Consider the following 25,737-nt stretch of genomic DNA (forward strand, 5'->3'; position numbering starts at 1 on the left):
ATCATATGATGTAATCAAGAATTTAACTTGTGCTACAACCCAACTGATGTTTCCCTTTAGCACTGTCCCCTAATACCACTAAAGTCCAGCAACCCCTTTAGCTGCTACTAAGCCTCACAGCTCACTCTGCCAGCTCTGTTTAGTTCCAATCTATTACTTGTAGCCTACAAATCTCTCATTTTAAAATGATAAAAAGTACACAACTAAAGCAATAATTCACCATAAGCAATATAATGGGAGCAACTGCATTCTGCTTTCTATGTTTAACTAGGCATGTGTAATCACTGGAAGATGTCCCACATACTCTTTAATGACTGTCAGCACTGATAGTCTCATCATTGCTTCTAACACAAAATTCAGGCTGATAACTTAGATCACCAGATAAAAACTGAACAGTTAGAAGAAGAAATAAATAATTGGACCTGGGAAGACAATGGTGTAGTGGTAATTCACTGAATTAGTAATCCACCTCAGCTACATCTTACCCCAAAGTGTCCATATCCAATGTCACTTGAACAGGAAGCTCTTCGACACTGGTCACTTCTAGGCAGGAACTGCTTTATGGTGGCCTTAGATGTTTAGTTATGCCTTTTCTTTTGGTCATCCTTTGAATATTGGCCAAATGAGAGCTCTGAGAAGAGAGCCTGCTGAATGAGGTAGTTTTCATACACTCCCCTAGAATACAATGGCCCATCCACTGAAGTTGGTGCTTCAGAACCAAGGCTTTAATCCCTACTGTGGGTATCTATTATCTTCAGTTTGCAGATGTCTGTTATTAAATGGCTCACTTCTCAGAGGACATGCAAAGGAAAGTCAACATTATCAACACACCTATATGATGCTTGGCCTGGCTTTAAGCATGGCCAAGATGAAAGATCTCCACAACATTTCCCTTGAAAATCCTGCATGCCATCTACATGCCAATACAATGCATGCCAATACAAAATGTACAGCACTTCCCATTATGAGTCAACCACATCTCCCAAGAGACTACCAAGTAAACTATACAATGATGTTTTCTGTGCACTGCAGCAATGCACATTAGATAACAGGGAGCTTTGGAAGTAAGCAAAGGTCCTTGCCTAAAAAGGATGTTGTATTGAATAAACTCCTCTACTCAGCAAAACTTGGGCGTCTACCTGTGTCACATTAAGTTCCTTGAGAGCTTCCACCTTGGCATCAATGTCAAATACTGGGTTTCAAAGAGGAGACATTTTGGACCAAAATGAGTGTCCTTCATGAGGGTGATCTACCAGCATTAAAGCCTTGGTTTTGAAGCACCAACTTCAGTGGATGGGCCATTGTGTTCGAGGGGAGTGTATGAAAACTACCTTATTCAGCAGGCTGTCTTCTCAGAGCTCTCGTTTGGCCAATATTCAAAGGATGACCAAAGGAAAGGGTATAACTAAACATTTAAGATCACCACAAAGCACAGAGACATTGATACCACTGATTGGGAGGGGAAAGCTGCCAATGGCTCAGCATGGTACCACCTGATCCATTAATCATAAGCCACTTTGAGGCTCAATGATTGTACTGTAAGGTTGGGTGGCAGTGGAAGGAGAACAACGTCTACCCATGCAGCAGTATGCCTACACTAAGAAAAACTTATGGATTCAGAATTGGTCTCCGCAGTTATGAGACTCCTCTAGCTTGATGACACATCTTCGATTTGAATGAATTGCCAATGATGAGTAATCCAGATGCCCATGGTGATGGAGGTTCAAATCCCATAATGGCAACTGGTGAAATTAGGGTTCTGTTATTTAATCTAGATTATAAAGACAGTCTTAGTGTTGGTAACCTTTGTTGATAGTTTCAAAAACCCATCTGATTCACTAAAGTCCTTTTTGGGAAGGAAATCAACTGTTCTTATCTGAGTCTAGCCTACCTATGACTCCAGACCCAAAGCAATATGATGTAACTTGTAACTAGTCTCTGAATTGTACCTAGGGAACCAATTAAACTATTTGAGGTTAGGCAACAAATGTTGGTCTTGCCATCAACACGTGCATCCTATGAAAGAGTAAGAGTAAAGTTTTTTCATTAGTGGTTGAAAAGTTAGCATCTGAAATAAATGCTTAAGCTTTAATAGTTAAGAGCAGGTGAGAATAGAAGCAATTAGTATATAAAATTGAGGAATTTGACAATTACTTAAAGGCACCAGCTTCTGTATTTAACTGCACTGCAAGCATTTTGCAATTTAATTGAGGTTTCCTGGGTTTTCTGAACTTTCTGGAACTATACGGTGTAAATAGCCCTTGTCTCAGTAATAGCAGAGCCCATCAAAACAGTGCAGAAAATAAAACTGAAACATTGACAACTACCTTCAACTAGTAGTGACAAAGGATCATCCAACTCGTTTTCCTCTTGAAGTCACATGCCAGTCTCCAGCCAGTTCCATTCAATCCAAGTGATGTCAAGGAATAGCTGACAGTTGCTACATATACAAAGGTTATGAATTTTTTTACAAAATTCACGCAAAAGTACTGAAGACTTGTTCTCCAGAACTAACCACACCCCTAGCCATGTTGTTCTGGTACAATTATAATACAGGAATCTAGCCAGTAATGTAGAATGTTGCCAAGGTACATTTGTACAGCAAGAACAGGACAAATACAATCCAGCAGATTACCACCCTAACAGTCTACTCTCAATTATCATCAGAGTGATGAAAGGAATTGCCTACTGTGCTATCAAACGGCATTTGCTCAGGAATAACTTGTTCATTTTGGTTTCTGCTAGAACCTGTCAGCTCCTGAGCACTCTACAGTCTTATGCAGCTTGGATAGTAAGATTCTGCATTGAAGTTGGTCCTCTTAGTCTGGAAGACTTTATTGGCTATAGCAGGGTTTTTGGGCCTGTAGGCCGTAGGCGCCACCCTCTTTCTGTGAGGAAGGGCATCTGGAGTGAGGTCATGGTGCCTTGACCCCCTATCACCTTACAACTGATGCAGATCTCCAGTGGCTACAGCAATAGAGTACAAGTTTGTGCTTGTGTCCAGCAGACACTAAGTATGCTGGGCCTAGGTTTTCATGGCAGTAGCCATCCTGCCCATGGGGCAACAAAATGCATACACATCAGAGCCAATAGAGCACCAACAACACTGGTGGACTCTTCCATCCTTTGATCCAGTTTCTTGACTGCCTCAAACAAGTCTGCCTGATGATGTTCCTGAGTGTCTCTCTGCAATTTGATGAAATTATTAATGGCTGACACCAGGGGACCATCATCTGCTTTGGGTTGAGCAGGTGGCTGGTCTCCAGCAGTCCTCTGCATCTCAGAACTTGAGTTTCTTCCTCACTTTATGGGGAGATGTGCCAGTGATAAGCTCACTAGATTGTGCTCCAGACTTTTCTAGTAAAGGAAACCCAATGAGATGAAAGTCTCTGAGCTAATGGAGGGTATAGGTGAAAGCTTTGACTGTACACCCTCTGAGGCTTCAGTGACTCCCTCCTCCAAGGCGGAGGTGAAGCTCGGGCTCCAGTCAGGTCTCCAATACAAGTCATCTCTCGCAGTGGGTGGTTGGGTCCCATTAGTGTCTGCACAAGTGAGGCAATTAGTTCTGTACAAGAGATAAACACTTGTGCAGGTTAAAAATGAGTTAGCACTGGCATTAATAGGAGAGCAGCATGGCATGAAGCTTACTCTGTTAGTTGCCACTGGAAGTCTCCAGGTCCCTATATGAGTGTTGGCTCTTTTCTCCAGCCATCTCCAACATTTAATCATCATTTGGAGTGAGGAGCCTAATGTCTGCTACCCTGACGTTGGTCTTTGCTCTCCCTGCCCAGTTGAGACATATTTTTCTGAATTGATACAAATGGAGTATTCAGTATCATAAAGTGCACAGAAGAACAGATTTTATTATTATGCACAGGCAGGAGAGATGGTGAGGTCCTCCAGTGAATGAGTAGGAAGTGGTCAGAAAGGGTTTTAAGTTTGGGAAGATGAGATGGTTGAGAGCTGCATTAGTTAGACTTACAGTCCATGAGTCTTGGTAAGTGGTGTGTAGAATGGCCAAGTTTGAGTGAGTAGTGAGTGCTAAGTGCAAAGTAGCAGAGAGAAGGTGGTGGCACTTACTCTTGCAGAGCATAGGTAGGTGTCATTAACATCCTTCCTGCACTGCTGTATGTTGTGCTTGACCTTGGACACAGCACTGACCCAAGTCACTATCTCTGTCGAGGCTAACTGTGTCTGGTAATATGACAGTCTGGATGAAAAAGCGCTGCCCTTCATTCAATTCTCTTTTCCCCCTTTCCCCCAACTCCATTCACCAGCATCTCAGTGTTCCTATCAGTAAAACAAGATACCAGCATCCCTTTCTAAACCACTTGCAGGGCTCCAGTGGTGCAGGACCACTGTTTGAAGGGTATCTTGCAGTATCTGAGGTATAATGTAACCGGTATTTAAGTATGGCATTAGTCATATGACTATCACAAAATCCTGGCAGGAGCAAATACTGTCACTATTCCTGCTGCTTGATTTCATGAGTCATATAGGCCTGTTGCATAATTAATGAACTGAAGAGCGGAAGATTGCATGAGTGAAAGTGACTTGGGCCATGTTAGTCTGCCTCCCATGAATCTCAGTGAAAGAAAACTTCGTCAAAAAACAGGGAAAATTCAGAGCTCTGTTATGAACAAAGAGGTGATGGGATAATATTCATAATTTGCACTTCTCAGCTGATTGCATAAAGATATTTTTTGAGCAGTGTCTGAACCCTTTCTGTTGTAAGTGCACACAATAACTAGCTTTTTTACAAGTTTAAACCAAAAGAAATAGTAAATATTTATCGTCATAACAGTCTAAAGGTACACAACCGACCACCCTCTCCCTTAATGCGTAAATGCAAGAAACTATGAGCAGTGACATGCATTTAGATTACTAGAAACAGAGTAACAAAAGGCAAGTCATTTATTTGAGCTAATCATTTAAGATGGAGGTTGAAAAGCATTGAAAGCATGAAGGATTTCCTGTCTTAGTTTCTTGAAGACAAATTGAGGTTGGGAGTTCTAGACCTTTTCTTATACAAAATTGTGGCCAAGTTCCTGTAGAAAAGAAATATAATCTTAAAAGTAAAACAAATTAGCTCCCTTTTGTTTCCTGAGTTGCTTACCTTTTGGATGTAAGGTTCTTTTCTCCTGGCTGGGTATGATCCTTCTATGATACTAATCTTAGACTGAATTGCTAAATTCCTTTGTAGAGTAATAAAGTGTCAAACCCCGCTTTAGTTTTGGTCATGTGATAGCATCCATAAATTGGGCTTGAGGTGATTTTTGATTTATGATTAACCTGTAAATACCCTATCTTTTTATTTTTTGATTGGACTGAAATTAGAAAAGAATTGGCTTAAAAGCTAAGAATTTCTGAAGGATTGCTGTACATTTTAAAAGGAAGTTATGTGATACTCATTGTAAGTACTGTTTAAACAACTGTTTTCAAGCAGTGGGTTTGAGCTGGGGTTTCTATACAAATGGAGTTTTGGCAAGCAATAAGTAGCTGATTGGTCTGTGGACTAGTGACCAATTATCAATGAACATATATTTTGCTTCTGTCTTCACTGTAGAGGATATTTTTTTAAAATGTGGTCGTTATAAATCAGAAGGTGGAACTGAAAAAAAAACTTAATATCACTTCATTCTGAATGAGCTGCGGGCTGACAATTTTCTAGATGCAAATGGATTTCAACCTGACGTCTTAAAAGAGGTCGCTAATGAACTAACAGATAATTTGGTGATAACTTTCCAAAATTCCCTTGACTCAGGAAAGGTTAAATCAGACTGGAAGTCCCAATTATAAGTCCTCTATTCAAGAAAGGAAGGAAGTAGAAAATAGGAAACTATAGGCCAATTAAATTGATTTCTGTCACGGGCAAAGTGTTAGATTTGCTCATTGAATACATTATTGCCGTGCACTTAGAAAAATTCAAAATAATTGGCAAGAAGCAGCATGATTTTGTCAAAAGGAAATCAAGTTTAACTAGTTTATTATTGAAGTTCTTCGAAGGAATAAAATACCCTGTTTTCTGAGGAGGATGCCTGTTGACACATTGCACATGACTTTCCAGAAGGCATTTGATAAGGTGCTACATTAAAGCTTATTCAGAAAATAAAAGTTCATGGTATAAGGTAACATATTAGCATGGAAAGAAGATTGACTGGTCAGCAGAAAACAGAATATGCATTAACGGGCCTTTTTCTGATTGGCAGGATATGTGGGTGGAGTCCTGCAGGGCTCTGCATTGGGACCTTGACTTTCTATAATTTACATCCATGACTTAGATGAGAGGAGTGAAGGCTTGATCGCTAAACATGCAGTTGAGACCAAGATAAATAAGAATATATGTGGTGATGAAGCAATAATATGGCTGTAGTGGGATACAGATATATGTAGTAAGTTGGCGAAAATCCAGCAGATGGAGTACAATATGGGAAAATGTGAAGTTGTTCACTTTGGTAGGAAGAACAAATAAGCAGAATATTACTTAAACAGAAAACAAATTTGGAATTCTAAAGTACAGAATAATTTAGGTGTTCTGGTGCATGAGTCACAAAGCCTGGGAACACCACCACCTGCAAGCCACTCACTATCCTGATTTAGAAGATTGCCATTCTTTCATTGTCAAAATCGTGGAATATTAATCTTTATTACAAGAATTGTCTTCTTCCCTTCATTAATTTATTGCCTGTCCTTAATTGCCCTTGAGAAGGTGGTAGTGAGCTGCCTTCTTGAACCACTGCAGTCTACATGCTGTAGGTTGACCCACAATGCTCCTAGCAAGGGAATTCCAGGATTTTGATCCAGCAAAGTTTTGACAATGAAGGAACGACAGTATATTTCTAAGTCAGAATGATGAGTGGCTTGGAGAGGAACTTGCAGGTGATGGTGTTCCCAGGCATCTACCGCCCTTGTCCTTTAAGATAGAAGTGGTCGTGGGTTTGGAAGATGCTGTCTAAGGATCTTTGGTGAATTTCTACAGAGCATCTTGTAAATAGTACATATTGCTGCTACTGAGCATTGGTGGTGGAGAGTGTGGATGGTTGTGGATGTGGTGTCAATCAAGGGAGGTGCTTTATGCTCAATGTTGTTAAACTTGAGTGCTGTTGGAGCTGCACTAATCCAAACAATTGGGGTGTATTTCATCACACTCCCGACTTGTGCCTTGTGGACAGGTTTTGGGGAGTCAGAAGGTGAGTTACTCTCTGCAGTATTCCTAGTTCCGACCTGCTGTTGTAGCTGCTGTGCTTATTTGGTGAGTCCAGTTGAGTTTCCAGTCAATTCTAACTGCAAGGATGTTGATAGTGGGAGATTCAGTGATGGTAACACCATTGATTGCCATGGAACAGTAATTACATTGTCTCTTTATTGGAGGTAGTGATTGGCTGGCATATGTGTGGTGCAAATGTTATTTATGACCTGTCAGTTCAAACCTGACTATTATGCAGATCTTGTCGCATTTGAACGCGGACTGCTTCAGTATTTGAGGAGTCACAAATGTGCTGATCATTGTGCAATCATCATCGAAACATCCCCACTTCTGACCTTAAAATGGAGGGCAGGTCAATGATGAAGCGTCTGAAGATTGTTAGGCCCAGGACACTACCCTGAGGAACTCCATGCAAAGATTTCTTGGAGCTGAGATAACTGACCTCAACAAGAACAATCACTTTTCTATACACCAGGTAAGATTCTAACCAGTGGATAGTTTTCTCCCTGATTCCTATTGATTCCAGTTTTACTAGAGCTCCTTGATGCCATACTTGGTCAAATGTAGCTTTGACATCATGGGCTGTCACTCTCACCTCACCTCTGGAATTCAGCTCTTTTGTCCATGTTTGAACCAAGGCTGTAATTAGATCAGGAGCTGATTGGCCTTGGCGGAACCCAAGCTTAGTGTCACTGAGCTGCTTAATAGCACTGTTGACGACACCTTCCATCATTTTACTGATAATCGAGAGGAGATTGATGTGGCAGTAGTTAACTGGGTTGGATTTGTCCTGCTTTTTGTTTACAGGTTATATCTGGGAAATTTTTCACTTTTTCGGGTAGATGTCAGTGTTTGTAGCTGTATTGGAAGAGCTTCTGTCTGGGAGCACAAGTCTTAGTACTGTTCCGGAATATTGTCAGGACCCATAGCTTTTGCATTATCAATGTCTCCAGATACCACGTAGAGTGAATCAAATTAGTTAAGGACTGGTAGCTGTAATGCTGGGGACAGCTGGAGGAGGCCGAGTTGGATCATCCACTTGGCATTTCTGGGTGAAGATTGCTGCAAGTGCTTCAGCCTTATCTTATGCACATATGTGTTGGATTCTTCCATCATTGAGGATGAGAATACTTGTGGAACCACATCCTCCAGTGAATTGCTGAAGTGCCAAACACAATGTACAACTGGATGTTGCCAGACTGCAGAGCTTAGATCTGGTATATTGATTGTGGGATGGATTCGCTCTGTCTATCACTTACTGTTTATGTTGCTGGCATGCAAGCAGTCCTGTTTGGTAGCTGCACCAGGTTGATAATTCTAATAAACTACTGTCAATAAAAATTAATGCTTGAGGCAAAGCTATAGTTTGGTAAGAGCTTAATTATAGGTGCTGTCTTAAAACCCCTTGTGTTTGCATTATGCATTTATATGCAATTTACATCTTGTTAACATTTGATGTGACAACTATATGTGTATGAATCAGTACATGACAGTGATAGAAGATTGTTCATACTAAATGAATAGTGAGTCTTTTAAGTATATACCCAACTTCAGTTTTGTAGCCACTGTTGTTGATCAATGACTGAAGTGTTCTATAAAATGCAAGTTTCTTTCTAGCAGGAGAAAGCTATCTTTTATTCTGACAATGGAATACCTGTCAACTCTTTCAGTGTTAATGTATAGCAGTGATTTCTTTTAAATCAATTTAAACCTGTTTTAAATTAATCTTCCCCACAGACTAATTGAAATTATTTAACTGCAATAGTAATAATATTTTTAACGAAATTACACTTAAAGCTAATTGTTTAATATATTGATCATGGGATGTGGGTGTTGCTGTGGCCAGCATTTATTGCCACTGTATAGCTGTTAAAAATGTCCAGTGTGTTCTGGATTATGGCTCTTGCAGAAAGAGGCCCTTAAAACCTGGAGAGTCATAGTATTCATCCTCATTTGGGTGCTCTCCTTCTAACAGGGTCTTCTAGTCCAAGCCATGAAGTTTCTCTGCAAATATGTAGAGGCTTTTAGTGGAGGACTGTTTAATGTTAACTAACACCTGGTAAATCAATATCATCTTCCCTCAGTAACTTAATTATGCCATTCTCTTGTTCTTTGGCAAGCCTTGGTCATTTGTATGCCAGTTCAGCATTGTTTTAAGTCTATGGAGCATCCTTAGATGATCTGTTTAAAATCATCATTCTCTAGTTCTGGTTGTAAGATCTTAAACATTTCTCATTTTAGCATCATGGGGAGGATGTTGGAGTTCATAACTATTGTAAACCCTAGTTCTTTCCTCAGAAGTCTTAACCTCAGCTGGCTAAAAGGTTGTGTGTGCAATGATGAACACTACATTAATCACTCCCCATTACCTCAGTTTTTTGTCATGGCTCATGTGACGGCATACACTGGCTTTGCTTTGCCAAACTAGAAAGGCAGAGTGTGCTTGCCTCCAACTAAAGCACAAAGACATGAAGCAAAGGCATTCACATTTACTGTCCCAGCATATATCAAAATTACTTCTCTTATTAGGAGCGATTGCAGATATCACTGTTCGTTGTTGGCCAGTTTGAGTCTGGAGTTCTCTGTCTCTGCTTGTGCAACAACCAGTCCCCTTCAGAGGAAGAAACATTTTGTTGTTAACTTAATTCTTTGAGGACCCCTTGTGTTTTCCAGTGCTTTCCTCAATATGGCATTCACTGCTTGCATCTGAAGCGTGTTGTTCCAGTATTTGCTCTATCTGCTTTACATAAATGCCTCATTCCATGCTTCTATCCTCAGTTGTACTTGAATGTTTAAGCTATCACTTTCTCTTTGTAACTTTTTAAATTGCTCGCCCGACTCTGTATTTTTTCAGTTGCAAAGCACACTCTTGGGCACCATAGGCCAGATTATTCTGGACTGCTTTTAATTTAAGATGACCTTCCTGAAATGCCTTTGAGACTCTATCAAAGACTCATGATCTCCATCATATTCCTCTGTCACTCAGTATATCTTTTGCTCCAGCTGCCCCAACTTTTGCAGTCACTCTCTCTATTAACCATGCCCAAGTATATCCCAGTGCTTCTGGTTTCATGTGTGAGTTTAACTGCAGTAAGAAATTGTCTGTTCTCAAATTTAACCCAATTTAACCTCAACCGCTGTGGTATCCTATTCCTGACAAAAACTGAATTTTGAGCATTCAGGACAACAATAAATGTATATATGCAGTTGACCATGTATAAATAATTTTCAAATTGTCTGATAAGTTTGCTAATTAGCAGCACTTTAGATATGACATATTATTCAACAGACAAAAAAAGACCCATGACAATTAGTGATGGATTCACTGATAACTAAAAGATGTACAGACAGCCAGCACAGTGTGTGCCAATCTCATTGAAGTTGTGATGCAGCATCTTGCTCCCTAGTAGAAGTATTAGGCAACTTTCCTTCAATTTATTTTTGTCCATCTTTCATTTGAAGAAGACTGCTGCATGATGAGAATTACAACCTAATGATGTCTGCCATTTGGCTCTGAGCAGTTGTTGATACACCCTGTTTCTAAGAGCTGGTAGTTTACTCTGTGTCAACCATTAGGGGAGATAATGGCTTACTGGTATTGCTGGACTGTTAATCCAGAGACCCAGGTGATGGTCTGAGCACCCGGTTTGAGACTCCACGACAGCAGAGATGGAAGTTGAATTCATTTTAAAAACATAGAATTGAAAGTCTCATGATGACCACGAATCTATTGTCAACTGTTGGAAAAACACATCTGGTTCACTGTTGTCCTTGAGAGAAAGAAAGTGCCTTCCTTACCTGACCTGGCCTACATGTAACTACAAGCCCAAAGCAACGTGATTGACTCTTAACCGCTCTCTGGGCAATTAGGGATGGGCAATAAATGTGGCCCGGCCAACAATGCCGTCATCCTGTGACTAAATAAAATAAAAAATTCACTTGCATCCTTCTAACTAAAGGACATGGACACCTGCCTCTGATACTGGAATAACTATTGTCGCCATGTCTACCTTATTCTATTTTCAGGACCAAAACTTAAATTTTCCGAAAATATATGTGCATTGATAATCGGCCACATTTAGTACCAAATAATTCTTTGAATTTAGTTTGTGAAACATAATGGCCTCGGTGGTCTTTATTATTACTTTTCTCTTGTCCTTGTTCATTATAAATTATTTATATTTAAGAAGTAACTCTATTGCATCCATTACCTGAGATATAATGACACAAAGTTAAATTTTAATGGGATGCCAATTTCTAACCGTTCGGATGTCAAATAAATACCAGCTGAAGTCCTAACAGTACTTACAATGACTGCTCAGGAAACCAGCTTACTAGCTGATGGCCTTCTCGTTCTATTTTCTTCTATTTTGGCTTGTTTCTGTTAGCCACACACCTCTATTTTAGCTTCCTTTCAGTTAGTACTGCCTCAACATCACGGGTCACCAAGTCACTTGGACAAGTATTTCTTATTATCTAAAATTTATAAGTGCTCTCTTTACAAGTGATATAAGTTTTTATAAGTCAATTTTCAAACATAGCTTTTTTTAATATTATGGATTTTCAAAATGTTTTAAAGGAATTACTGATTTTCTTTGTTAATGGTTCTGGATCAAAGATCATCACATTTCATTGTATTTCCAATTGACTTTCTCTGCCATTGGCAACTAGATCACATAAGCATAGCTCCATGCCAAAGTGTTTAACTGGAATTTCCTGTTTGTACCTTAAGGTAAAAATACATTTCAAAACGTAACTGTCTTATAACGTTCAGCAGCCATGTCATCTCCCAATAAAAATGAAAAAAAACCTTGTAATACATTTTTTCCAAAACACAATGAAAATGCAAAGATTTCAACAATGTAAATGTTTTAACAATAGATTATTATACTCAGCACAGGTTACATTCTTTTTCTAACATAAAAATAAATCTCTGGAAAAACTGAGCAGGTCTAGCAGCACCTATGGAGAAAAAGCAGAGTTAACCATCACTCAATATCCAAAAAGACCTCCTTTTTGAATGTTATATAATGCTTATAGCTTCCCTATGCTCTTGGTTAGAAGATTGTACCTTGTTTTTCACTGTTCATGTTGCTTTTTAAATTCTGTATTAAATTGTTCACTATCTGATTCTGGATTAGCATTTGTAATGTGTCCAAAGCTTTTGAATTTTTCTTGGTCTGGTTAACATTGTCACAAACAGTGGGTGGAATATTATATGGTTCTGAGTGATGTGGGCTATGATGAGATTTGTGACAGAATCAGACGAGGTGTGTTGAGGCTATCTTGATGTCGAGATATCTCAACCTCTGAAGCGCCATGAGAGGTGACTTCTGAGGGACATGTGTGTAGTTCCTCCTCTGAATGGGTTCCTCCTGGCACTGCTCTGTCTGCTTGTGAGGAAGTGGCAGGTGGCGTGCTTTTTGTTGTCATTACCTTCTGTCCTGAGGACCAGTGGCTAAAATTATGTGTGCCCCTTACCTACAGACCCTGAGAATGCTGGACCTGGCTCTCTATAGACTCCAACTTGTCCATCGAGGTTATCAAAAGGTCATGTGATGCTGCTGAGACTGGCTGTGCAGTTAATGTGAGAATTATAATGGAATGAAGAGAATTACTTAGTTTGTGGACATGGAAGTCTCAGCATCCTCACATAAGAATCCAGTATTCTCCTTCATCCGCCTTAAAGGGGCTGAGGAGTCAAATGTCAGGCACCTCACCACACAACAGATTCACTTCTGCCCAATTGCAGACTGCCTTCTCCTGTATTGAAAGGGAAGGTGTAGATGGTGGAAAGGTTCCAAGTGAGTATGGATACAGGATAGAAGCCATGCAGAGTTAGTGGTGTGATAGTTTGGGAGGCATGTGGGAAAAGCAAGTGAAAGAAGATGTTGCAGGCAATAATGAGGGTGGTTGAGATGAAGCATTGGTGGAGTAGTAGTAGAGATAGAATGAGTCTGAGGTAGCAGAGTGAAGAATAGCACTTACTCTTGTGGAGAGTAGAATGTCATTGACCACCTTATGACACTGCTAGCCATTCCTCTGCACTGGCCTGGATGGAGATCTCAGACTATTATGCCAGAGGCAGCACAGCCTCTTCTACCGATCCTTCAGAAAGCCATTCTTCTCTTTTGCACCACCCCTTTGACCAGGACCTCAAGACCCTGTCAGAGAATCACGGTACCATCTACCCGTCCTCCAACATTTTGTGACTCCATCTTTGACCATAAGAGTAGCTTCAAATTGCCAGTGCTTGTCCAGGTGCACATTGGCCATTCAAATGTTGTGCAGACACCAAGCATGCTGCTGTTTTTACAGATATCTGATGAGTGATGGGTTGTTTTGGGAATGACAGTGTGGTAAGATAGGGATTGAATTAGATGTGAGGAATATCACAGGGGCTGGCTAGTTAATAAGGCACATTTGGAATGATATGGTAAGAAGTCTCACTGGACCTTGTGATGATGCACTTTACACTGGGCCAAAACTATAAGATGCTGCCCAACATTGCTCATTGCTGACAAACCAATTTCTGGACCTTTGAACTGAAATCTAAGAAGAAAACACCTGTCAAATTGCTTATTATGCTCTGAATTAATTTGCTTTTTATTTCCTTAAAGTCAGGCACAAAATTGTCATCAGGATTTTCACTTTTGAAATGAATTATGAAGTGCTCTGTTGAGGTTCTAGTTCCTGATTTCCATTTTTTTTCATGTTTTCGTAATTTTTAACCTTCAATTCTGTAAAGAAAATTTAAACCAGCCAAACAACTATTGTCCTTTTTACCAACAGAATTCACCTCAAATAAATGTAAAATACAGCGGATGATGGAGGTCTAAATTAAAAGCAGGAAGTGTGGGAGAAACACAGCAGATCTTGCAGTATCTATGGAAAAGAAACAAAATTAACATTGCAGTCCAGTGACTCTTTGAAGCACTTACTAAACCTGTTTAAATTCAGGATTGTTTTTAATTTTAAGTTTTTTTACATGACTTAATTCTTTTTTGTTTGAAAAGGTGCGGGTCATTCTTGGCAATTAAAGTACTGTTGATTCACTTTATGTACTTTGTTAAGAAAATGTTGATAATCAGCTATGAAAGCTTGATACCCATTTTAATTAATGAATATTCCTAATTTTCCTTTTCTTTTAATCCTCATTAAGTTCAGGCTTTGTTTAATTCTACTTGAGTGAGAGCAGTTCTATGATTATTTTGAAGTTTTAATTAAAATTTAAGCATATCTCTTTGCAGGTCTGTAATGGCAACATTGAACTCAGTTTTTCCAATCTCCTTCAAAGCTTCCCATTCTTAAATTATTTCCCTGTATCTTAAGTCTCTCCAGCTTCCTTTACTCTTTTAGATTCCTTCTTGAAAAACACTTACTGGATCAAACATTTGGTAACCCCCTCCTAATACTTCTTCAGTGTCCGTTGTATGCCTCTGAAATGCTGCTTGCTGTTTTTCAGCAAAAATGCTTATTAATGGTGACAATTATAATCTTAGTTCTATTGATACTGTGTGCCTGAAACTCCGTTCCCTATCTCTGGTGCCCTTGAAGAGCACATACTTCTTTTTTTAAATTGCTGAACTTGGGTGTAATAACCCATACATCAACTGCAAAAATAGGTTTCTATTCATAGAAAACAATATCTGCTCATCATGAGCATAGGATAAAAGTATTACAGTAAAATAAGCAAATAATGGCTGTTTCTATTGCAGTACAGTGTCTAGAACCATATGTGTATTTCACTAAGCAATTGGTGCTTTCTGTATATTCATTATCAATTTCTTCGACTATGTTTGATTTCCCTGGATATTCATCTTTGATCCTGACTTGGATTCACTGTCCCAATGATTAAAGTGACCTATTCTTAAATTTCTGGTGATTTTTTTTAACATGCTTCTTACATGAATTTATTCTCAAAATGTCCATTATTTATTTCCCTTCCCAAATCATATCACTTCATTATTCCAATTAAACAGCACCTCCCATTTGTCAGACAAGTTTTGCCATCTACCTCAATCCCTCTACATTTGCTTTCCTAAATTTGTTGTTTGCAACTAATTATTCAAAAGAAACAATTAATTTTAAAACAAATAATTGTAGTATAAAGGTGAAGTTGTGATTTGTGAACTGGAACTACTTAAGTTTAAAAGTCACAACTTCTGTTTATTTATTATAAGGCCAGAAATTTATGAAATCTGCCATTATCTCTTTCAAGTTGAATGAGTTTTTTTCTTATTCATTTTGTGGGATGTGGGTGTTGTTGGCTGGCCAGCATTTATTGCCTGTCCCAAGTTGTCCTTGAGATGGTGGTAGCAAACTGCCTTTTTGAACCGCTGCAGTCCATCTGCTGTGTGTTGACCCACGATGCATTAGGAAGGGAATTACAGGATTTTGGCCCAGTGACAGTGAAGGAACGGTGATATATTTCCAAGTCAGGATGGTAACTGACTTGGAAGGGCACTTGAAGGTGGTGGTGTTCCCATATATCTGCTGCCCTTGTCCTTCTCGATGCAAGTAGTCGTGAGTTTGGAAGGCGCTGTCTGAGGATCTTTGGTGAATTTCTGCATTGCAACTTGTAGATGGTACACCCTGCTGCTACTAAGAGTCACTAAATGAGGGAGTGGATGCTTGTGGATGCAGTGCAAATCAAGCGGGCTGGTTAGTGTCAAGCTTCTTAAATATTGTTGGGGCTGCACTAATCCAAGCAAATGGGGAGTATCCCATTGCACTCCTGTCTTGTGCCTTGTAGATGGTGGACAGGCTTTTGGGAGTCAGATGGTGGTCGCCGCAAACTGGGCATCACTGAGCAGGTTGTTGAAATTCAACTTGTTCTAACAGTTGAAGTAATTTGTGACTGACATAAAATGTCATCATACATTTGGATATGTGTTTTTCAAAACCATTTTATTATTAATCTGAGTTTCTAATTCACACTACTACTTATCAACCCACCAAAACACTTGCCTGGACTTAAAATTGAGCTTAATGTCTTTAGATAGTTTACAAGATGGCAGCCAAACAATATATTAGCAATTATCCTGATAAAGTTTATGGTTAAGAAAATCTACCCAAAATAAAAAGAAGTACCTTTATTTCCCATAGTCCAGCAGAAACTGGGAAGAACTCGTTTGAAATGGAATGGGGAACTTATTCAAAGGCAAATCACTCAAACACCTCACTAAGGATGTTTCCGATGACCACGGGTCACAGTCTAAGTTTATCAGATAGGCTATTTAGGACCGAGATGAGGATAAATTTGTTCATCAAGAAAGTAATGAGCTTGTGGAATTCACTGCAACAAGAAGCTGTTGAATCCAATACATTGAATGCTTTCAAGAAGGAGTTAGATACAGATCTTGGGGGCTTAAGGTATCAAAGAGAGGTGGAGTATGTAGGAATAGGGTACCGAGTTGGATGATTGGCCATGATCGTATTGAATGGCGAAGCAGGCTGAAAGAATAGTATATTCCTTCTCTTGTTTTCCATGTTTTCATGTAATCATGGGGTGTTAATATTTTCCCTCATGTTGCCATTGTTTCTTTTGCCAATCGCCTTAAAACAATGTTCTGCAGTTCTCAATCCTCCTACTTGTGGGAACAATTTCTCCTTATTCATACTGTCCAGACCCTTCATAATTTTGAGCATCTCTATTAGTTCTTCTCTCAACCTTTTCAAAGGAGAACAATCCCAGCTTGTCCAATATATCCACTGAGGTCCTCATCTCTGGGACCATATGAGTATTTTCTGCACTCTCTTTAATGTCTTCACATTCTTCCTAAAGTGTACAAAATTTGTATACAGTACTGAAGTAGGGCAGAAAGCATATTTTATACAGGTTTATCATAGCTTCCTTTTTTTTGACAATGTTTTTTGTGATTATTTTGTTCTCAAGATTATCCTCCTTACTTTATGCTACTTTACAGATTTGTAATGCAAAACTAGATGAATGAAAGCAAACAGGGAGCACTGTTGAGTAATTTATTTTACACTAGAGGATCATTTACAGTGAGAATCCTTTGAGATTGGTGTTTGGACCTCTGATTTTCTTGATACATATTAACGGCTTAGACTTGGGAGTGTATAGAGTACAATTTCAGAATTTGTTGAATGACACAAAACTTAGAAATATTGTGAATGGTAAGGAATTGAGGATTATCAGATCAGACATCATCTATTGAATGACTGAATGGACTACGTCTGTCCTACATCTTATGGTCTTTCTTTTTCTTTAAACGCTAGAAATATAAGCTCTTCCGGTCTCCAGTGTTTCTCTTCTCTCCTTAAAAAGAATCTGGTTAAGTATAAGATTAATGCTAGTGAGTTTTGAAGAACAAATTGTTACAGTAAAACATAATGAGCACTAGTGTAATTAGTGTATAAGTTAAATCAATACAACAGTGATGTCAGGATAGGTGTTGTGTGGCTGCTGTAAAACTTGGAAGCTGCTGGACATCAAGATGATCCAGAGCAAACAGAGTAAGTGTTTGCAGCTCAAGGAACTTCACTGAAGATTCAAGTTGAGAAGCTGGAGTCCAGGTTGCTGACAGTGTGTCACATCAGGGAAGGGGAAACTTACATTGACACTATGCTCCAGAAAGCAGTCAGGGACAGGAGAGTAACAGTAGATGAGGCAGGGTATTGGAATCCAGGGGATGCATTTGAGAAGTCTCTGTTCCTATAGTTGTCCAATAATTGCAAGGTTTTGCAAGCTGTGCAAGCAAGAGTAGCGTGTGCAGAAAGTATGAGCAACAGTTCACTGCATTATGGTAAAGGAAACTGTTCAAGTAAGAAGAGTACTGGGGCAGCTGTGAGCAGAAATACCAAACGCTGTGTTGCTGTCCAGTGCCAGAGTTAAGGACATCTCCTTGGGCCTAGCACTTTGTAGGAGGGCATAGATTCAGTTGTCAGCATCCACATTAGTAGCAACAACATTGAAAGAAGGCCTGATGACAATAATTGAAAAATTAAGAGTTGATTAGAAAGCTCTTGTGGTGCAATGATAGTCTCCCTATCTCTGAGCCCAAGTTCAAGTCCCACCTGCTCCAGAGATGTACAATAATATGTTTGAGCAGGTTGATCAGACAATATCTAAATTAAAAAGTAGGGCTCCCAAGGGAATAACATGTGGATTACTGATTTGATAAAGGGCTTTTGCCTAAAACATTGATTTTCCTGCTTCTCGGATGCTGCCTGACCTGCTGTGCTTTTCCAGCATCATTCTAATCTTGACTGTGATCTCCAGCATCTGTAGTCCTCACTTTCGCCTCAACATGTGGATTACTACCTGACCCCCAGGCAAACTGGCCTTCACTTGAATCAGGCTAGGGCAGTAGCTAGGTCTGGAAAGTCAGTTTTAAGCTAATTACGAGGACACAGGTTTTGGAAGAGAGAAAATAGGGAGAGACAGGATGGGGCAGAGTGTACAAATATAGAATAATAGTAAATTAAAGGAGCTAACAGGGAAACATGGTAAAGAAGGCAAAATTAACGGATCTTTACTTGAATGCATGTAAAATTTAGAACAAGATAAATGAATAAATGGCACAAATAGAGCTTAATGAAAGTGGCCTTATAGCCATTAGGGTGACATGGCTATAAGGAAATCAGAGTTGGAAACTAAATATTCAGGGGTATGTGATTTTTTAAAATGACAAGCAGGAAGGAAAGGGTGATGGAGTAGCTTTGTTCATACAGAATGCAGTAAGTACCATAGCAAGACCTGCACATCTCTGGACTGTGGGAGGAAACCCACGCAGAAACAGGGAGAATGTGCAAACTCCACACAGTCACCCAAGGCTGGAATTGAACCTGGGACCCTGGTGATGTGAGGCAGCAGTGCTAACCACTGAGCCACTGTGCACCGGGATATGAAAACACTATTGTTGACAATGATAATAGTAGTAATCAGTAGTCTACAGGCATGTAACAGTAGCTAAACATTAACACAGGGAGTAAATCACAAGGTAAAGAGGGCATATAAAATAAAACATAAAACATAATACATTAATCATGCATGACTTTAGCTTTCTTGTAGATTATGAAAGTCAGATTAGTGGTTATGATGAAAGAATTCATAGATATTATTCAGGACAGTTTCTTCGAATAATGGATCCAACCAGGTATCATGCCAATTTTGATGTATGATGGGAAATGTGGGAGGCTTAATAAATTATGTCAGAATAAAAGATCCCTAGGAATCTGAGACCATAACATGGTAGAATTTAGCATTTAGTTTAAGAGGGAAAATCTTGGGTCAGAAACAGTTGTCCCAAAAAATAAGGGTAATTACAAAGGAATGAGGGCAGAGCTAGCTGGAGTGAATTAGAGATTGGTAGCAAAGACTAATGAGGAACGATGGCAGACATTTAAGAAAATAGTTCATGGCTCACAGCAAAGATGTATCCCAGTGAGAAAGAAGATTTCCAGGGATATGAGGTAACTATGGGTAACCAGATAAATTAAGGTCAGTACCAAGTTGAAAGAAAAAACATACAGTATAACAATGATTAATGGTAAACTAAAGGATTGGGAAAGTTTTAAAACCAATGAAAGATGACCAAGAAATAAAATAAAGGAAGAAAATAAGCTTTGTGTAAAGTTGCATGGAAAATTAAGACAGTGGACAATGTATAAAAATACATAAAAAGAAAGAAGCCAAAATGATTATAGGTGCCTTGGAGAATGAAGCTAGGAAGATAAAATGAAGAACCAGGGAATAGAAAAGGAATTGATTAAAACTTTGCATTAGTCTTTGTGGTAGAAGACACTAATAGTTTTTCAGAAGTATGAAGTCAAGGGGAAAAAGAGGAGAGGAGATAAATTGAATAACTATTACTCAGATGTCCTTAACCCTAGTTACAGGCATATAATACAGACTTCAGGAATCCTGCTCATTGCTGCAAAGAACAGTATCTATCCCCCTTATTATACTCTCCTCCACTACAAGTACATTCCTATTTCCTTCCCTCACTTGAATGTACCAAGGTCCCACCGTCACTTTGCTCATCCTCACTGCAGTCTGCACTCTCACCCACAGAGTTCACTAAAATCTTTGACGTTAGATCGCTGCACAGGCAGAGACTCCTCAAATGCAACCTTTGGGCCCTCAAACTTCCCTCACTTGCAGTCACACCCTCTTGTCCCTGACCACAGACCAATTTCAGTTACCTAATCTCAAGGCCCTCAGGAGCAAAGTCAAGGTTACATTCTCCTTCCTTGATTTGGCACAATGTCTGCACCTCAGAAGTTAGCTCCTCAACTCAGATGTGAAGTTCCTCAAGCTGCAAACATTTACTACAGATGTGCTTGCTTTGGATCACATTAGTGTCCAACAGCTTTCACATATTTCAGTAGCAATATATCACACATCCTGCCATCACTATCATGGATTTAATTTACAAAATTATTTGTTCAAGATTCCCAGCTCTTTAAACTTCATTGTACTGATATATGGTTTTTATAAAGTAACAAGAAATAAAATCTCCAGTATCAATTTAATAATCTAAAGAAGAAAAACAGTGGAAATCTAAACATTTACCAGTCTTACTCACCAATCAGTTTTTCTTGCTATCATGCCACACAATGGTTTGTAGCATCACTTTGTCCCTGGTCCATCCCTTTTATCCTTTCCCACTTAACTCTTACACTAGAGGGTTTACTTCAGTATACCCTGGTTAAAGCATCTCTGTTCCCTTTGCACTGAATTTCCACTTTGAATCAAATTATCAATAGTGGTCAGTAACTCATTTGCCCTTTGTCTCACTCCACTGCAATCCCACACTGTTGTAGTCCTACACTGACAATGCACCTTACTAGAAATGTGTTGACTGTATGCCTCACACATGATGATGAGGTGCCAGCACAATTTGTGCTTGGTGACAGTGCCTACATGGAACATCTGCCCAGATCTCTGCATGCTTGTTTTTGGTCATAGCATTGTTCCTGGCAGTAGCCTTCAGGATGTGAAAAGCCTTTTCTTTCCACAAGCAACTAGAATTATTTATACGTTGAAAGCAAATATCAATGCAAACTGTCAAAACATCAAAGAAGCCTTTCAAGTCAGCATTTATTCTATATTTCAAGTAATTTATATTTTAATGTAATTAATGCTATTGATTTACCATACCCACAAGTGTTCTAATTATTGTCTCAACAAAAATATATATAACCAAAAAATGTAAGTTTATGATAAATGAAGACTCTGACAAACCAACAGCTTTCTAAAGATTCAGATAAATGGAATATCTTAATCTTATTTGATTTGGTTATTAAAATGAGTCATTTCTCTAATAACTAATCCTGTTTCTGGAGAAAAGCCCCCTGAGTATATTCCAGTTTGAAATGTGTAATACATTTCTAATTTGAATATATTCATGAATATGAAAATATAGACTAAATCATGGTTCTGTTTTGTTTCTGTTCACAGGAAGCAAAAATTTAGGATAGCAACCTGATATAATTGTCTGTGTAACTGAAAAGGTGTTCAACATTTCAATAAATAATGTTATAAAATATTTTCAATACTGAATATAGGAAAAGGTATCCAAAATTTGTTAGAGATTCATTTAAAATATAGTTAACGTGTATTGTATTTTAATGATGCATGACTCATTTATTACTCATTATTCCTACTGATGGTTGTTATTTTAATCTAACGTGATGAAAGCACACAGTCCTCAGGAACAATGGATCAGTGCCAGGGATTTACTATTGGCTGGCTGAGTTCTTAATGTGACCTGACTAATCCACTGTGCCTGCCAAAACCCAGCCCCCACCCCTCCCCCACCCCACAAGAATAAGGTTGTCAGGAGCTTAGTATCCGCAAACTGGTTGAAGACACGACTTGGAGCATCTCTAATTCAGGAGATCATCTGAAAAATGCAGGGAAAATGGGTGCTAAAGCTTGACCCACTCTGCTTTTAAGTCCCATTTGGAAATGAGTTGCTAAGTGGATGGACTGACTTGGATATTTTATCGGTTAAAAGGAATATACTTCAAATCACATGCGAGCTTATTTTTCAATTTGCCTTGTATTTTAGAAGGAAGTGTATGTAGAGATCTGTCATAGATATAAATAATGAAAGTTTGACTACTTTAAGTTACCTTTAGAAAATTACATGACATATGTGTTCCATTTAAGTAGAATATAGTCTAGGTCTCTTCATTGATCTGTTGTAGTTAATTTGTTATTTTAATTAGTTATTATTTCAGTTTGGTATAAAAATTGCCAAGCAAATGCCTTCTAGGGAGTGTTGGTCAGGTCGAAAACCTTACAAATTCCTAATTCGTGGGTCTAAGGAAGAGAACCATCAGCAAGATGTTTTGGTAGCAGCTCTAGGAATGAGAATGGCACCCCAGAAAGCAGCTACATCCCCCCTGTGGCAACCACTAAAACTGTTTGCTTATTCACAGTTGACTTCACTTGTTCGAAGAGCCACTCTGAAGGAAAATGAAAGGATTCCAAAATATGAAAAAGTACATAATTTTAAGGTAAGGAATTGAATTTGTTATACTCAGCAATGAACAGATGTATAGATTTTCAAACATATATTTTAGCTATCAGTTCACATATATTTTATAAATAATAGCCATTGTATAGTAGAGTTATTATTATGAGCTTAAATTCCAATTGTTATCATGAATTTGAGTTGGATTTTTTTCCCAGTGTATAACCAAATAATTATTAACAAAACTGTTTCACTCAAACTTGCTTATATTATCATGTAGCTAAATTTGCATTATTATTAAAAAATAATTAGTCCATATATGTTTTAAACTTCAAACAAAGATTTCCTTCAATGGTTAAATTATTCATGAAATTAACAATCAAAAACATAAAGAGCTTTTCCCCTTTCAGATATAAAGAATAACCTAGTTTTAGTGATAGTAAAACCTGCATTTTGTCAGTTCTTTGAAAGAATGCATTAGCTGTATAAAATTAATTTTATGTAGCATTTGATCCTCACTTAAAATCACAGCTACATTTTTCTCACCTAAACAAATATGAATCTTTTTGATATTCATAACCTGTCTTGAGTCCCAGAGTTTGGGTTGTCTCGACTGATACTAGCATCTGACTTACATCAATCTTTTTTCTAGTGAAACCTTCATTTGCTAATGAGATAATTGTTTTGAAAAGTGTAGAACTAGCTGAAATCACTCATTAGTAAAATATCCTATTTCCAGTATTTTATGTTTTGAAACCTTCCTACCAGTTTGTATATAGAAATGTCCCCAAAAAAGTATTTGTTTTCATAGAATTTTATTCCTTTCCCAATGGAATAGATGTGAATAGATTCATGACATAACTAGTATAATTCCATTTTTAATTTTTAATTTTATATTGGCTTATACTTCTAACCAGCACTCATAGTGAAGGAGTAGTACAGTATGTTGTGCCTTAATCATTGCTTGTTGAAGACTGTTACTAAATATTTATAACCATACATTCCATTAGAAATTATTTGCAGGAATCATTGTTTGTTCGTTACACTCAAAAGCTGCTTTGGAGGTCCTATGATTTTGTTGGAGGAAGGAACTACTTTACTTTCCAGTAATCATACATTGTGTACTTAGGTTTTTTGATTTAATGAACAAAAATATAATATTGTTTCTTTCCACTTGAGAACCTCCACATAATTTTATTTTTATCATATTTAACTTAAATTTCATCAGCTGATTCAGTAACCTGCTTGATTTCATTTATACATGAAAGTGTTAATGTTATCCAAATACAGTTTGGTTGACATAGCATGTTTTTAGAGATCAGAGTAAATGCTGTTTTATTCGATAGTAATAAAGCACACAATGGATTTTGGTACCTAGAAATTTAATATTATTCATGAGTGTGTGCTCTTTCACAATATACGGAAAATACAACTAAATAGTTAAAACAGTTAATTCCTAATAATTTACTCATTTACATCACAAAAAAGGAAAATGTTAGCCAGTTTTTCTGCAATAAAATGTGTTGCAAATTCCTATGCCGATAAAATTCATGTCATATTTTTCCTCTCTTTAATAATCCAGTTTAAAACAATTTAGGAATAAAAAAAACTTCAGTCACACATATTAATTTGTATTAATGTAAAGTTCTAGGTTCTTTACTAACTGCATGTGTGATTTTTAAATAATTGTTAGATTTATGCTTTTATTTTGTTTTTTTGATGGAGAACTGTTTAATTAAAATACTCCGTTATGTTCCTGAATATTTTAAAATGCTAATACCACTGCAGTAACATCACTGATAGTTGCCATGGTAATACATCTCCACTCATGTTGCCACCTACAGACATTGCTCTCCATTTAGTATATTACATAATATGTGATATTATGAACCATGTCTCCATGACATTCAATGGCATTACTATGGTTAAATCCCCTATGCTCAATATCCAAGGGGTTTCTATTGACCAGAAACTGAACTGGGTCAGCTATTTAAATACTGTGCCTACAAGAGTTGCCAGGGGCCGAGAATTCCATGGTAAGTCAACCCCTGACTCCCAAAGTATGTCCACCAACTACCAGGCAGAATTCAGAAGTGAGGTGGAATACTGTCCACTAGCCTGGATGAATGCAGCTCCAACAACATTTGAGAAGTTCAGTTACATCCAGGACAAAGCAGCCCCGCTTGACTGGTTCCAGCACCACTAATCCAGTATTTGGTACCCCATTCACCACCTTCAACATTTTGTTCCTCCACCACTAACACACTGTGGAAGTAGAGAGTACCATCAACAAAATGTACTGCAGCTACAGGGTCACTTAACAACACAGTGTAATCACACAATAGCTGCCAGCTGGAAGGACAAGGATAGCAGAAACATGGGGACACCACTACCTTCAAGTTCCCTTCCAAGGTACAGACTACTGTATACTGACATGGAATAGAAACACAAGTCCTTCTGTGTCTCTGGGTCAAAATTTTGTCATTCTCTCTCTAACAGCGCTATGGAGGCACCTTCACCCCATTGACTGAAGAAGGCACTACCACCTTCTCACGGGCATTTAGGGAAGTGGAACAAATTGTAGGCTATCTAGTGACACTCATGCCCCATGAAAGACATTTTTAAAAAGACAAAAATGCACTCAATGACCATATAATTTGCTTTTGTCTTTCAATGTTTTAAAATTGGTAACAAAAACAATTAAAAGAAAAGTTAAGATCAGTTGAATTTTATATAACCACTTGCAACCTTATACAACCACCATTATTTTAAGATTTTTTCTGCTCTTCAGTTCTATTAAAATTATGCATTTGAATCAAACAACTTTCTTGAATAATTGGTGGTGTTAAACTATTCATTAAAGCTCTTAATTTTGTTGCATGATCGTATTTCTCTAATGTGGCTGATACACTACAGGTTCATACATTCCGAGGGCCTCACTGGTGTGAGTACTGCGCCAATTTTATGTGGGGTCTGATTGCTCAAGGCGTGAAATGTGCAGGTACTTTGCTGTTCAAAATATATCTCCACATTTTTTGTGCTCTTTTAATTTTAAGATAATTATATGGGACCTTTATT

The 25,737-nt window shown here is 38.2% G+C and overlaps 1 protein-coding gene across 5 annotated transcripts in view; it reads left to right on the forward strand.

Annotated features, from left to right (window-relative positions):
* Positions 1–25,737, forward strand: part of chn1 (chimerin 1) — a 236,366-nt gene that overhangs the window by 137,147 nt on the left and 73,482 nt on the right. For all 5 annotated transcript variants that reach the window (XM_072579176.1, XM_072579175.1, XM_072579178.1 and 2 more), the window contains 2 exons: positions 22,625–22,702; positions 25,576–25,660. In XM_072579176.1, the coding sequence (XP_072435277.1) occupies positions 22,625–22,702; positions 25,576–25,660 (163 nt within the window). The remainder of the gene's footprint in view (positions 1–22,624; positions 22,703–25,575; positions 25,661–25,737) is intronic.

Source organism: Chiloscyllium punctatum, chromosome 10 (genome assembly GCF_047496795.1).
Source record: "Chiloscyllium punctatum isolate Juve2018m chromosome 10, sChiPun1.3, whole genome shotgun sequence".
Lineage (NCBI taxonomy): Eukaryota > Metazoa > Chordata > Chondrichthyes > Orectolobiformes > Hemiscylliidae > Chiloscyllium > Chiloscyllium punctatum.